Source organism: Chelonia mydas, chromosome 1 (genome assembly GCF_015237465.2).
Source record: "Chelonia mydas isolate rCheMyd1 chromosome 1, rCheMyd1.pri.v2, whole genome shotgun sequence".
In the NCBI taxonomy this organism is placed as follows: Eukaryota; Metazoa; Chordata; order Testudines; family Cheloniidae; genus Chelonia; species Chelonia mydas.
In genome coordinates this window covers 62,324,505-62,339,908 of record NC_057849.1, presented here as the reverse complement: position 1 = coordinate 62,339,908, position 15,404 = coordinate 62,324,505, and the positions used below count along the sequence as shown (strand labels likewise).

The 15,404-nt window shown below is 38.4% G+C and overlaps 1 protein-coding gene across 3 annotated transcripts in view; it reads right to left on the bottom strand.

Annotated features, from left to right (window-relative positions):
* Positions 1-15,404, bottom strand: part of VWA8 (von Willebrand factor A domain containing 8) — a 283,177-nt gene that overhangs the window by 187,478 nt on the left and 80,295 nt on the right. For all 3 annotated transcript variants that reach the window (XM_037894686.2, XM_043533390.1, XM_007061314.4), the window contains exons 13-14: positions 11,582-11,742; positions 6,335-6,448 (exon numbers count right to left, since the gene is read on the bottom strand). In XM_037894686.2, coding sequence (XP_037750614.1) covers positions 6,335-6,448; positions 11,582-11,742 — 275 coding nt within the window. The remainder of the gene's footprint in view (positions 1-6,334; positions 6,449-11,581; positions 11,743-15,404) is intronic.

The window sequence follows — 15,404 nt, the reverse complement described above, 5'->3', positions numbered from 1 at the left end:
GTCTGAAAGCATCATGTGAAATAGGAACCAATGGGTATGTCGTTATCTCTACGCACAGAAAAGGTCAGGGAACAGTGACCAACCTTATTATAGGAGATACTGTTTTGAAGATAGGAGAAGGCATGTTTAATTTTCGATTAACCTCTTTTTTTCATTAGTAATAAAAATATTCAACATACATTAAGCTCACTCCTGATCCTGGCTCTGGTCCTTTTGCAATGTTTCTATGTCATAAAGGATCCAAAATGCAGTCAGCTTTCCTCAGCTGGGGATTCCCCCAATGCAGCTGGGGCCATTCTAGCATGTGGCAGGGAGTGGATGAGATGGGTAACACAGCCAGAACACAGTGCACTATGGCAATCCCCCTTACGGTTATGGCCAGTTGGGCACAGTTTTGAGCTGTTCTGAGAAACAAGCCCCCAGATGAGTCAAAGATCAGGAGTGGGGAGACACAAACAGCACCCCCATTGCCCCCCGCTCCTCTCAGGGATAAAGAGTACATCTGAGGACTGAATCCATTATTTCTGAATTAGCTACCAGCAACAGTATTCCAAAAAAATCTTTGAATTTTTAAATTGCATATTTTAATAACTTACAAATAGAAAATTTCCCTGGCAAAGGAATTTTTAATAAACCAGCTATTCGCTGAGGAAAGCTTTCTAACAGTAAAAGCTACTGCACATTGGAAAGCTATCTACAAATGCATTTCTCTTTTTGTTCTCATTAACTAATCTACTGAGCACTTTACTGGTATATTCTCCTCTCCATCACTTGCTCTGTGGCCCAGTGCACCATCTGTTTCAGTTTCCCAGTTTGTAAATGGGAACAACATTCATCTGCTTCACAAGGGTGTTGTTTGGATTAATGTTTGTTCAATCTCTTGAAAATGTAAAGCCAAATATTTAATTATTATTTTAAAAAGGGCTTAATCCTGCAAGCTGGAGAGAATCCTCCATCCAACGTCAACTGGAGATGAGGTTGTTCAGTACCCTGCAGGATCAGGCTCTAAACAATCATAGCCACTGTTTCTTTGTGGAGCTATGTTTATTAAGTCTATGCCATATTTGATCACTCTGCAGACAGAAGCCATGTAAGTAACCCCAAAGCCTAACACACTAAGACCTAGAATAAAATTGGCTGGAGGGATTGGCAATACTTTATTAATGTTGAGTACCAGACATCTTCATCCTTTCCTCTTGCCTGTTCAATCTGTAGGTCAGACAAGTAGGAGAGATCATCAGACCCTTTTTCTCTCCACCCAGGGGTAAGAAGAATCTTAGGACTTGTCTACACTACAGGGGAAATTTGATCTAAGCTACACAATTTGAGTTACGTGAATAGCGTAACTCAAATTGACGTAGCTTAGACCTATTTACTGTGGGGTCCACGATATGCGATGTCGACGGGAGAGCATCTCCCGTCGACTCCTCTTACTCTTCTTGATCCAGTAGAGTACAGGAGTCGACAGGAAAGCAATCTGCGATCAATTTAGCAGGTCTTCACTAGACCCACTAAATTGACTGCCAATCCATTAATCGCCACTCATTGATCCCCCCGTAAGTGTAGATAAGCCCTTACAGAAAATAACCTCACTGAAGGTCAAACAGAGAATGCAGCCTCACCAGTACAATGCTAAAGACTGATTTCTTGTCTTTGGCACACAAAGAGCATTCCCTTGCTGCCACACATAAACTTTTAATTTATTTGTCTTTTCCTCTTCTCCAGGTTCACAAACCATCATTTACTACTGCAAACAAAATGAGAACAAATGTAGGAGTGGCGATCGTTTAAAAATTATTATCGCCACACAAGAGTATAATTGTGTGTCAGAAGGTTAGGTGTTTGCATATGAAATATTTATGTAATTCACGTATTGACAACAAAATTTAACAATAACTATAATTTAAAGGTGTTTAAGATAGAAGACATATATTTAAATTAAAGGGAAAAACTATGCTGCATCTTTTCAAATATTCCATCACTTATCCCTGCCAGAATAAAAAGTTATCAAGCACCTGTTTCCTTTTTACTTTTCTGCAATGTATAACACACTGGCTTGGATTATTGTGTTTTTTAATTAACTGACTGCTTTAGTATATGTTCAAACACACTAAAACTAAATGACCAAACAAAAAGAAGTGAAAATAAACAACTCAGAACTAAAGGGTGGTGAATATATTCAGTTAAAATTTAACATATTGGAGCTTCTATTGTCTACAAAATTCACCTTCTGCCACATTGCTTATATTTGTCTCATATGCTGTATGTGCTCTCTTTCAGCCTAGTCACATGGACAGTAATTCACTGCCTTAAGGGTGTTAGGAATACCCACCCATGCATTATAATCGGCTCCTTTCAGCTTTTGAAGCAAATCTGATTATATAAACATTTCTATATTTTTCTCTACTAGCTGCCTGTTTACTATAGTAAATGCTTAATATGTGGAAAAGTCTAAAAACAAAATAAAACAAAAAACCATCTGAACAGGTTAAAATACTGTTTCATAGAGAAACTAGTGCTTTGCCCTATGTCTTCCAACTGTATTTATAGTTATGGAATGCCACCTTCACAATATCTGCCTCAGCAAATGCTTATGTAGGAAAATTCTACACAAAAAGCCTGGATATACATTCTGAATCAATTTTAAGTGACTGCATTTCTTCACACAGAACTAATTCAACATAGTGAATCATACAATTCTATTAATAGCTAATACTGTGCAGCAACAATTTCTCTATACATAGAGAGTCTTTTTAAGTCCCTTCCTCATCGCCAGCATAGATTTCTTCCCCCATTATCCATAATCTACAAAATAAAATTTCTCCATGTGACCTGATTCCATTGTACCTGGACTGTTTAGTAATAACACAGCACAACTGGCTAAAGACAAGGCCAGTGGAAACAATTTGCAATGCAGGCAGCTAGCTAGCTCATAGATAAAAGGCCTTCAACTGGCCAATGAGTATCCTCCATCCCCAGAACCGCAAATCAGCTGCTTGAGCTCTTGTCATGTCTGCCAGAGTCATCCCACCCACCTGCGTGGCATGTAAACCTTGTTTAAAAAACTTAGTGCAGACTATGGAAGTAGTAACGTGGTGGAACATCAAGCGAAAATGTAACTGATGGCATGTGTAAGATCTTTTGAGTCAGAAATATATTTTATTAGCGCTTAGAGAAGTTATCAGCTTTAACATACATCCTCCAAAAATTTTAATTCAAGAATAAAACTATGATTTTTAGCCTAAAAAAACAGAAGTCACTGTAATATTATTTCATTTGATTTTTGTAAACTAAACAAATAACATGCCATCACGCCCACTCAATCCCTCAAATTCTACCCCTTCTTAATTAAAAATGTTCAACTCTCAGGAACACATGTAATTTCTCTGGGTCATAATACAGCCTGTGTAATTCTCCTTTCTCCTCCACCCTCCCCTCTAAAAATAAAATAAAGTGATGTTAAAATAAAGCAGCTGTTATTCTGTCAGAAGAATCATCTTATCAGCTTTGGAAATTTTCATTAAGCGTTGGGTTATACAGTATCTAAAATACCACAAATTTACTCTGGGTGAGCATCTGTGTTCTTATTATTGAATAGGTGCCCAGATTTAAAAAATATGTTAGTGGTTAATTAAACTAACTAAAAGAATGCAGGTATAATCTTTCCCATCATGTTTACTTTACTATTAATCCTTTTACAGATGGAAAGATCACTTGAAAGATTTGTTAAAATGTTTCTTGCTTCTTTAGAAGAGGATACCTTCTACAATTCATAGAATATCAGGGTTGGAAGGGACCTCAGGAGGTCATTTAGTCCAACCCCCTGCTCAAAGCAGGACCAGTCCCCAACTAAATCATCCCAGACAGGGCTTTGTCAAGCCTGACCTTAAAAATATCTAAGGAAGGAGATTCCACCACCTCCCTAGGTAACACATTCCAGTGCTTCACCAACCCTCCTAGTGGAACAGTTTTTCCTAATATCCAACCTAAACCTCCCCCACTGCAACTTGACACCATTACTCCTTGTTCTGTCATCTGCTACCACTGAGAACAGTCTAGATCCATCCTCTTTGGAACCCCCTTTCCGGTAGTTAAAAGCAGCTATCAAATCCCCCCTCATTCTTCTCTTCTGCAGACTAAACAATCCCAGTTCCCTCAGCTTCTCCACAAAAGTCGTGTGTTCCAGTCCCCTAATCATTTTTGTTGCCCTCCACTGGATGTTTTCCAATTTTTCCACATCCTTCTTGTAGTGTGGGGCCCAAAACTGGACACAGTACTCCAGATAAGGCCTCACCAATGTCGAATAGAGGGGAATGATCATGTCCATCAATCTGCTGGCAATGCCCCTACTTATACAGCCCAAAATGCCGTTAGCCTTCTTGGCAACAAGGGCACACCGTTGACTCATATCAGCTTCTCGTCCACTGTAACCTCTAGGTCCTTTTCTGCAGAACTGCTGCCGAGCCATTCGGTCCCTAGTCTGTAGCAGTGCATGGGATTCTTCCATCCTAAGTGCAGGAGTCTGCACTTGTCCTTGTTGAACCTCATCAGATTTCTTTTGGTTCAATCCTCTAATTTATCTAGGTCCCTTTGTATCTTATCCCTACCCTCCAGCGTATCTACCACTCCTCCCAGTTTAGTGTCATCTGCAAACTTGCTGAGGGTACAGTCCACGCCATCCTCCAGATAGTTAATGAAGATATTGAACAAAACCAGCCCCAGGACCGACCCTTGAGGCATTCCGCTTGAGTGCCTCTAAAGGTTTAAAGGTCTAAAGGTCTAAAAATGCCTCCATTCTTCTCATTCTTAAAAAGGGAAAACCATAAGGAATTTGCCCCATATCATCCAATCTCCTCAATTAATTTGGATTTGAGACTTTTTGCAAAAGTTTTGGATCACTGGTTGGAGTCTGTTCTCCCATGTCTTATATGAACTGACCAAACAGGTTTCATTAAAAATAGGAATTCAGTTTTAACATTCGTATAGTATAGGCTCTAATTGGACAACCAAGAAAAGTAGTATCAACTTACCTTTCCCAGTACAGAAGAGGTGTTTTATTTCACCTAATTTACTACAGAGAGTCACCTTATTATTGAGGTAAAAGTTATAAGGACATATAGAGAAGAATAGAAGATTTTTTGTATTTTACTTCAGAATCCAAATATTATATTATACAAAAGACCCATGCAATTGTACCCATTATATAGTTGACATACAATCCCTCATGTTTATTTTCCTGCACAAGACTCTGTTCTAATTACAGGCAAACCATAATGACTTGTATATTGTAAAAATCAGCTATTGCTCTTGGACCCTGTAAAACAAGAATTTTTATTTATCACAATATAAGTAGTATAAAAACCACATTATTTAAACTGTAGTGTCATCTAAGAATAACAGTTTCATCTCTTCAGAATTTATGGAAGATAGTATTACATATTAAATTATATTTGTTTTGAGTAATATAAAATAGAATCCTGGCAATTAACTGAAATCAGTCAGTACAATGACTGTGTATCTGTCTGGCCATCCAAGGACTTGAAATATTTCAACACAGAGAATATTTCTAGCAGACAACTGGAAGTCAAAAAGCAAGAAGAATAAGCATGACAGGCACCAACCCATCCTTAGGATTTCCTGCCTCATGTTAATTCTAAATTACATACCAGTTTTCTAGCTAATCTATTGGAAGAAATAATTATAACATTCAACTTTTTTTTGTTTAACTCTCAATGTCTCTTAATAAAATGCTTCAAAACAATGCAGTGCATCCATGGATATGTCTATACAGCAAAGAAGAACCTGCAGCCGGCCCAGGCCAGCCAACTTGGGCTCATGGTGCTCAGACAGCGGGGGTGTTTCACTGCTGTGTAGACATTTGGGCTTGGGCTGGAACCCGAGCTCTGGGACCTTCCTACCCCACAGGGTCCTAGAGTCTAGGGTTCCAACCTAAGCCTGGCAGTCTACACAGCAATAATACAGCCCTGCAGCCTAAGCTCTGTGAGCCGGAGTTGGCTGGCATAGGCCAGCTGCAGATTTTTCTTTGCTGTGTAGACATACCTTATGTGTCTAAACTTTTATGTATTTATATTGTTTCTTTCAGCTAGGATATTTTAATGTTTCTGCTCTAAGTTTCCCTTTTAAGATTTTTCTTCTCATGCTAACACAAAAAGTACTGAGGATAGCAGTATTAAAAACAGATTCTATTACTGATTTAAAAACCAAGCATCTTGCAAGAAACCTTAGTAATATCAAGCAATAAAATAGAAGACTCTTTACAACCTGAATCACATACAAACTACTTTGAATACCATGTTAGCATCTAACAAATTACCTCTCTTGTAGTTCCTTATCGGAGAGCTGCAGTTCGTCTTTTAAACTTTGATACCTATCTTCTCTCAGTAATCTGGTGCCATCATAAAGAGTCAGTTCTCTGTCATGGATTAGCCTATTCGGGAATTCAAAAGAGAACAAAAATCTAGTATTTAATTGCCTTAGTTTTTACAGTTATCTCAACCAATGTTACTTTAATGAGGAATTCTACCCAAGAAGTCTTAATTTCAATGCCTGAGTTATTAACAAAAGTTGGGACCTATATCTTTCAGTGAAGGACCTGGTGATGAGAAAAATACCAGTTAAATGGCAAGCTCAAGAAAGAACTTCAACTATTTTCTGTAAGTACAGTACATAACACCATTCATGACAGAATTTTTTTTCAGAGATAAACAAACCACTGAAGACCATACATGAAGACTTTATATTATACTCTCACTGTGTATGGCACGAAATTCAGAATATTTTTGTCCAACTGGCACACAGTGCTATACTCCTATTTTGCTCCTAGAAGCAATACATTTTAGGAGTCATCTTAACTGATATATACTCTGTTAGTGAAAAGGAAAAGAATCAGAGGTGAACAAAATGCACAAGAGAAAAAACATGGACTTATGCCCAGCCCTGCACTACCTTGTCCTCTTTTTTTTGTAATGTGTGAAGAAGGCATGAAAGGTCTTTTCAAGTCTGTTTATTCTTATAGATGGGGTTCTGCTTAAGTTTTTATATTAAAACTTCAGGTCTTGTCTACTTCGAAGACTCTTTGGATGAATGGAGAACTAACAGGGAATATGACAGCACAGGTACCAGGGAAGTGAAACCAAGTTGAAAGAGAGGAAATTATTTTTATTTAGACTGTTGGTTTTGCTAACAGCTATGTAACTACAAAACTTGGGTGAAAAGCTCTTTTTGTTAAGGATTCAACACCACTTCCCCATTAGCAATGGGCTGACAAATCTCCCTATTTGCAGTGTAGTTTTAGCCATGTCAGCACCAGGATATTAGAGAGACAAGATGGGAGAGGTAATATCTTTTATTGGACCAACTTCTGTTGGTGAGAGAGACAAGCTTTTGAGCCACACAGACCTGAAGAAGAGCTCGGTGTGACTCAAAAGCTTGTCTCTCTCTCATTAACAGAATTCCGTTCAATTAAAGATACTACCTCACCCAACTTGTCTCTAACAACTCCCTATACACATTTCAGAGCCATCCAAGAAGTGCACCAACAACAAAAAAGGGAAGACAAGACTTGGCATTCCTGTTATTTCTACAAAAAACAAAACAAGCAGAATATTTTTGGAGTTGTGAAAAAAGAGAGAGAAAAACTATTCAGGTCTTTGACCAACACATCATAAAGAGGCAAAAAAGAGCACAAATCCACGGTTTTTCTTTTTCAGATCACTTCAGTCAAAGAAAAAATAAAGAGGAACAGAAAGCAAAGGAAGCACTTTTCATATTTATCAAACTATAGTGAAACTGACAGGTTGACCAATAGCAATTTGGAACTGCCATCTTCCTAATTACATATTATGGTACAAATACAGTTTGAAAATAAAATGGGCTAGCTATGTCTAATGCAAGGATCACCTTGGAATCTAATAAAAAACTGAAGATCAGAAGAGATTATTAGGTTTTCAGAAAGTTCAGATGTTAACTGAATTTTCTAGTTTATGCACTACAAATGCTGTCATATATTTGTATCAAATATGTAAGTCAATGATGAAAGTCTTATTTGGAATAAAACTTAAAAGGTGATAACATGTTATCAGGTGAAACCAAAAAGAATTGAAGATAGGTATATTCAAAAGTGATATTTTTACTTGTTCCAAGTAAAAAGAAAATTTTCATTTCTACAGGCAGTTTTGGGCTCCTTATTATGGGGCAGACTCTGGTACCTCCTTACTTCTGATTAGCACTTTCCTACACAAGTGGCCCCATTAACGTGATCACTCACGGAGAAGGGTATTACTATTCAACATGAACACGTGTCAAAATCTGGCCCTATATAAGTAGTAATTATTTACTAATAATACAGTTTACACTATTATGTGTAACTTTTAGGATTTTTGTTTTGAATTCATAAGAACATAAGAATGGCCATACTGGGTCAGACCAATGATCTATATAGCTCAGTATCCGGTCTCTGACAGTGGCTAGTGTCAGTTGCTTCTGGCACAGATTTAGGGATACCCAGAGCATGGCGTTGTATCCCTGACTATCTTGGCTAATAGCCATTGATGGACCTATCCTCCATGAATTTATCCAATTCTTTTTTTAACTGAGTTATACCTTTGGTCTTCACAACATCCTCTGGCAGTGAGTTCCACAGGTTGACTGTGTGCTGGACAAAGAAATACTTCCTTTTGTTTGTTTTAAACTTGTTGCCCATTAATTTCCATTGGGTGACCCCTAGTCTTTTTAATATGTCCTCGTATGGATGCTGTTCTATCCCGCTAAACATTTTCGTTGCCCTTCTCTGCACCTTTTCCAATTCTAATACATCTTTTTTGAGATGAGGTGACCAGAACTGCACACTGTATTCAAGGTGTAGGTTTACGATGGATACATATATTGGCATTATGATATGTTCTGACTTATTATCTATCCCTTTCCTAATGGTTCCTAACATTCTGCTAGCTTTTTTGACTGCCAGTGCACATTGAGCAGATGTTTTCAGAGAACTATCCACAATGACTCCAACATCTCTTTCTTGAGTGGTAATAGCCAAGTTAGACTCCATCATTTCGTTTGTATAGCTGAAATTATATTTTCCAATTTGTATTACTTTGCATTTAGCAACACTGAATTTCATCTGTCATTTTGTCATCCAGTTAACCAGTTTAGTGAGATCCCTTTATAACTCTAGCACTCAGATTTGGACTTAACTGCCTTGAGTAATTTTGTATCATTGCAAATTTTGCCACCTCACTGTTCACCCCCTTTTTCAGATTCCTTTAATCAATTTAGTAAACAATTCCAAAAAAGCATTTTTCAGAGTGAGTATAATTAATCAAAAAAAGAAAAGGAGTACTTGTGGCACCTTAGAGACTAACCAGTTTATTTGAGCATGAGCTTTCGTGAGCTATAGCTCACTTCATCGGATGCATAGCATATCGTGGAAACTGCAGAAGACATTATATACACACAGAGACCATGAAACAAAACTTCCTCCCACCCCACTCCCCCGCTGGCAACAGCTTATCTAAAGTGATCATCAAGTAGAGCCATTTCCAGCACAAATCCAGGTTTTCTCACCCTTTCCCCCCCCCGCCCCACACATACAAACTCACTCTCCTGCTGGCAACAGCCCATCCCCCTTTGAAACCCCTCTTTATAATGCGCATGATAATCAAGGTGGGTCACCTCCAGCACTAATCCAGGTTTTCTCACCCCCCCCCCACACCCCCCTCCAAAAACCACACACACAAACTCATTCTCCTGCTGGCAACAGCTCATCTTACAATGTGCACAGCAATAATCCAAGATAAACCAATAATCCTACAAGATCTCTATCAAGCATTCTTACAACTACAATACCCACCTGCGGAAGTGAAGAAACAGATTGATAGAGCCAGAAGAGTTCCCAGAAGTCACCTACTACAGGACAGCCCTAACAAAGAAAATAACAGAACGCCACTAGCCGTCACCTTCAGCCCCCAACTAAAACCCCTCCAACGCATTATTAAGGATCTACAACCTATCCTGAAGGATGACCCAACACTCTCACAAATCTTGGGAGAAAGGCCAGTCCTTGCCTACAGACAGCCCCCCAACCTGAAGCGAATACTCACCAACAACCACATACCACACAACAGAACCACTAGCCCAGGAACCTATCCTTGCAACAAAGCCCGTTGCCAACTGTGCCCACATATCTATTCAGGGGACACCGTCACAGGGCCTAATCACATCAGCCACACTATCAGAGGCTCGTTCACCTGCACATCTACCAATGTGATATATGCCATCATGTGCCAGCAATGCCCCTCTGCCATGTACATTGGTCAAACTGGACAGTCTCTACGTAAAAGAATAAATGGACACAAATCAGATGTCAAGAATTATAACATTCATAAACCAGTCGGAGAACACTTCAATCTCTCTGGTCACGCAATCACAGACATGAGGGTCGCTATCTTAAAGCAAAAAAACTTCAAATCCAGACTCCAGCGAGAAACTCCTGAATTGGAATTCATTTGCAAATTGGATACTATTAATTCGGGCTTGAATAGAGACTGGGAGTGGCTAAGTCATTATGCAAGGTAGCCTGTCTCCCCTTGTTTTTTTCCTGCAAAACCCCCCCCAAGACGTTCTGGTTAAACTTGGATTATTGCTGTGCACATTGTAAGATGAGCTGTTGCCAGCAGGAGAATGAGTTTGTGTGTGTGGTTTTTGGAGGGGGGGGTGTGGGGGGGGGTGAGAAAACCTGGATTAGTGCTGGAGGTGACCCACCTTGATTATCATGCGCATTATAAAGAGGGGTTTCAAAGGGGGATGGGCTGTTGCCAGCAGGAGAGTGAGTTTGTATGTGTGTGTGTGGGGGGGGGGGAGGCGGGGGGGGAAAGGGTGAGAAAACCTGGATTTGTGCTGGAAATGGCTCTACTTGATGATCACTTTAGATAAGCTGTTGCCAGCGGGGGAGTGGGGTGGGAGGAAGTTTCGTTTCATGGTCTCTGTGTGTATATAATGTCTTCTGCAGTTTCCACGATATGCTATGCATCCGATGAAGTGAGCTGTAGCTCACGAAAGCTCATGCTCAAATAAACTGGTTAGTCTCTAAGGTGCCACAAGTACTCCTTTTCTTTTTACGAATACAGACTAACACGGCTGTTACTCTGAAACCTATAATTAATCAGTCATTTATTAGAAGCAGAATGCATTTTCAAATACTATTTATAATGTCTTTACTACTTAATAAATATTAACTTATTGATGTTTAGGCCTCATAGTTTTCACTAGGATAGAAACGACTACATTTTCTAATTCAGTTAGAATACAGCATGAATAAACAGCTGCAATTGCCAATACTAATAAAGGTTTACATAACACACTCATGGCTTGCTGCTGCTCTCCATATCTGAGGTCCCAACATAATGTATTCTGTAAAAATCCAATACGTTGACTGCAATTTTACAATATACCTGGAGTTGCACAGCTGTGTATTTGCAAACAGGACACAGCTTCTGAGCATGAATGTCCTGAATGAACAAGTCTCAAGCACTCTGCTTAACAGGGTTCCCATACCGACCTTTGTAGTACAGCTAGGGTGCCAGAGTTGACGCGATGAATACCATCAAGAATAACAAGCTTCCCATCCAAGGCAGCAGTAACAAGTGGAGATGGTCTCCAAGCAGTGTCTCCATTTGGAAGAGTATACCTTTGCTGCACCAAATCTCGAGCTGTCATATCCTATGAGTAACAATTATCAAAAGAATGCATTTAAATAGGGTTGTCAAACGATTAAAAAATTAATCACAATTAATCGCACCGTTAAACAATAATAGAATACCATTGATGTGAACAGTTTTGGATATTTTCTATATTTTCAAATCTATTGATTTCAGTTACAACGCAGAATATAAAGTGTACAGGGCTCACTTTATATTTATTTTTATTACAAATATTTGACTGTAAAAAACAAAAGTAACAGTATTTTTCAGTTCACCTAATACAAATACTATAGTGCAATCTCTTTATCATGAAAGTTGAACTTACAAATGTAGAATTATGTACAAAAAAATAACTGCATTCAAAAACAAAACAATGTAAAATTTTAGAGCCTACAAGTCCACTCAGTCCTACTTCTTGTTCAGCCAAACAAGTTTGTTTATATTTTCAGGAGATAATGCTGCTCACTTCTTGTTTACAATGTCACCTGGAAGTGAGAACAGGGGTTCACATGGGCACTGTTGTAGCTGGCATCACAAGATATTTATGTGCCAGATGCACTAAAGATTCATATGTCCCTTCATGCTTCAACCACCACTCCAGAGGACATGCGTCCATGCTGATAACGGGTTCTGCTCGATGATCATCCAAAGCAGTGTGGATCGACGCATGTTCATTTTCATCATCTGAGTCAGATGCCATCAGCAGAAGGTTGCTTTTCTTTTTCGGTGGTTTGGGTTCTGTAGTTTCCACATTGGAGTGTTGCTCTTTTAAAACTTTTGAAAGCATGCTCTCCACCACGTCCTGCTCAGATTTTGAAAGGCACTTCAGATTCTTAAACCTTGGATCGAGTGCTGTAGCTATCTTTAGAAATCTCACATTGGTACCTTCTTTGTGTTTTGTCAAATCTGCACTGGAAGTGTTGTTAAAAGAAACAACATGTGCTGGGTCATTATACGAGACTGCTATAACATGAAATATATATGGCAGAATGCAGGTAAAACAGAGTAGGAGACATACAATTCTCCCCCAAGGAGTTCGGCCACAAATTTAATTAATGCATTTGTCATAAATATAAAGGAAAGGTAACCACCTTTCTGTATACAGTGCTATAAAATCCCTCCTGGCCAGAGGCAACATCCTGTTACCTGTGAAGGGTTAAGAAGCTCAACTAACCTGGCTGGCACCTGACCCAAAGGACCAATAAGGGAACAAGATACTTTCAAATCCTGGGGGAAGGAAGGCTTTTGTTTTGTGCTCTTTGTTTACGTGGTTGTTCTCTCTTGGGACTGAGAGAGGCCAGACAGAAATCCATCTTCTCCAATCCATCCTAATCCAAGTCTCCAATATTGCAACCAGTATAGGTAAACCAGGCAAGGCGGATTAGTTTATCTTTTGTTTTATGTGAATTTCCCCTGTGTTAAGAGGGAGGTTTATTCCTGTTTTCTGTAACTTTAAGGTTTTGCCCAGAGGGGGATCCTCTGTGTTTTGAATCTGAATACCCTGTAAAGTATTTTCTATCCTGATTTTACAGAGATGATTTTTACCTTTTTTTTTTTTTTTTTTTTTAAATAAAATCCTTTTTTTAAGAACCTGACTGATTTTTCCATTGTTCCAAGATCTAGGGGTTTGGGTCTTTGATGATTTTGTAACAAATTGGTTAGGATATTATTCTCAAGCCTCCCCAGGAAAGGGGGTGTGTAGGTCTTGGGGGGACATTTTGGGGGAAGATGTCTCCAAGTGGTCTCTTTCCCTGTTCTTTGTTTAAAATGCTTGGTGGTGGCAGCATACTGTTCAAGGACAAGGCAAAGTTTGTACCTTGAAGAAGTTTTTAACCTAAGCTGGTAAGAATAAGCTTAGGGGGTCTTTCATGAGGGTCCCCACATCTGTACCCTAGAGTTCAGAGTGGGGAAGGAACCCTGACAGCATTATTTATTTAATGAGTGTCATCAGCATGGAAGCATGTCCCCTGGAATGGTGGCCGAAGCATGAAGGGGCATACGAATGTTTAGCATATCTGGTACGGAAATACCTTGCAATGCCAGCTACAAAAGTGCCATGCGAATGCCTATTCTCACTTTTAGGTGACACTGTAAAAAAGAAGTGTGTAGCATTATCTCCCATAAAAGTAAAAAAAATTGTCTTAGTGATTGGCTGAACAAGAAATAGGACTGAGTGGACTTGTATGCTCTAAAGTTTTGCATTGTTTTGTTTTTAAGTGCAGTTATATAACAAAAATATCTACATTTGTAAGTTGCACTTTCACCATAAAGAGATTGCACTACAGTACTTGTACAGTACTTGTTGGTGAATTGAATAATACTATTTCTTTTGTTTGCCATTTTTACAGTGCAAATATTTGTAATAAAAAACAACAACATAAAGTGAGCACTGCCTACTTTGTATACTGTGTTGTAATAGAAATCAATATATTGGAAAATGTAGAAAAACATCCAAAAATATTTAATAAATTTCAACTGGTATTCTATTGTTTAACAGTGTGATTAAAACTGCAATTAATCACAATTAATTTTTGAGTTAATCTCATGAGTTAACTGCAATTAATTGACTGCCCTAATTTAAACTATATTATACTGATCTATCAGAGCTTGATTTCATTTGCAAGTACTATATTTTGTTTCTTTAAGGGGCAAATACCCAAATGTATTTAGGCAAGAAATCTTTGTTTTAAATAAAATTTTAGTTTCTATACACATTAACATTGCCTTTTCAATACTCCAACAAAAGGGAAACTTTTAAAAGCAATTTAAATGGAATTTTTGTTGTATGCAATACATGTATTTGAGAACTATAGAGCTTTGAGTATAGAAGGGAGCAGCAATTGTCACCTGGCATCAACTGAAGACACTCAGTTGTAAGACTCTGCAGAAATTATAATTAAATCAGGTACTGATTTCACTGATGTGGAACACAGGTAAAAAATTCTATTAATTTCTAAGACCCAGAAAAATAAAATACAACTGAGATTTTAAGAGGGGGAAGAGAAGGTAAAGCAATAGAGGGACCAAGAGCCCCCATACAAAATAGAGTAGAGTTCCATATGGGCGCTGCACCTCAGCATAGAAGGTACTTTTGTAGACAAAGCAACAGCAAATCAGAGGAGGGGGCCAGCATATCAACCACTACATATATATTCTTTGTGGGTTCCCTCATAGGAGGTACTCCCCGTTGCTATAGAGGAAATCATAGTGGCCACCATGTGGCCTGGAAGATGAATTCCTTCCTCCTGTTTAGACTGCAGAAGATCTGCAGATAGCCCCGCAACTTTGGTGGCAGGATGGATAAAAATCAATGATTATTTTTTTTTAAATCAAAAAAATCTGATTTTTTTAATTTAAATCAGATTTTTTTGATAAAATGCTTTCTGAGGAAAAAACCTATCTAAAGATAGTTTTAATTAAAATATATTATAGCTCAAAGATATCTCATCATGGAATAGGGATTATAAATTCTAATTCTACAGTATGAGACAATATATTCATGTAATATTTAAGAAAAGTTTTGTAAATGAGTTCCAACAGTTAATGGATTAGGGACCCAATCTTATGGGGTTCCAGGGCCTTCTGTATAGATTATTTAGGTTAATTTTTCTATCTACCCAATTGGACTCAGTGTTCAGTCTAGAAGATACCATCAGAGATGCTTAGTTTTGCAATTCTCAA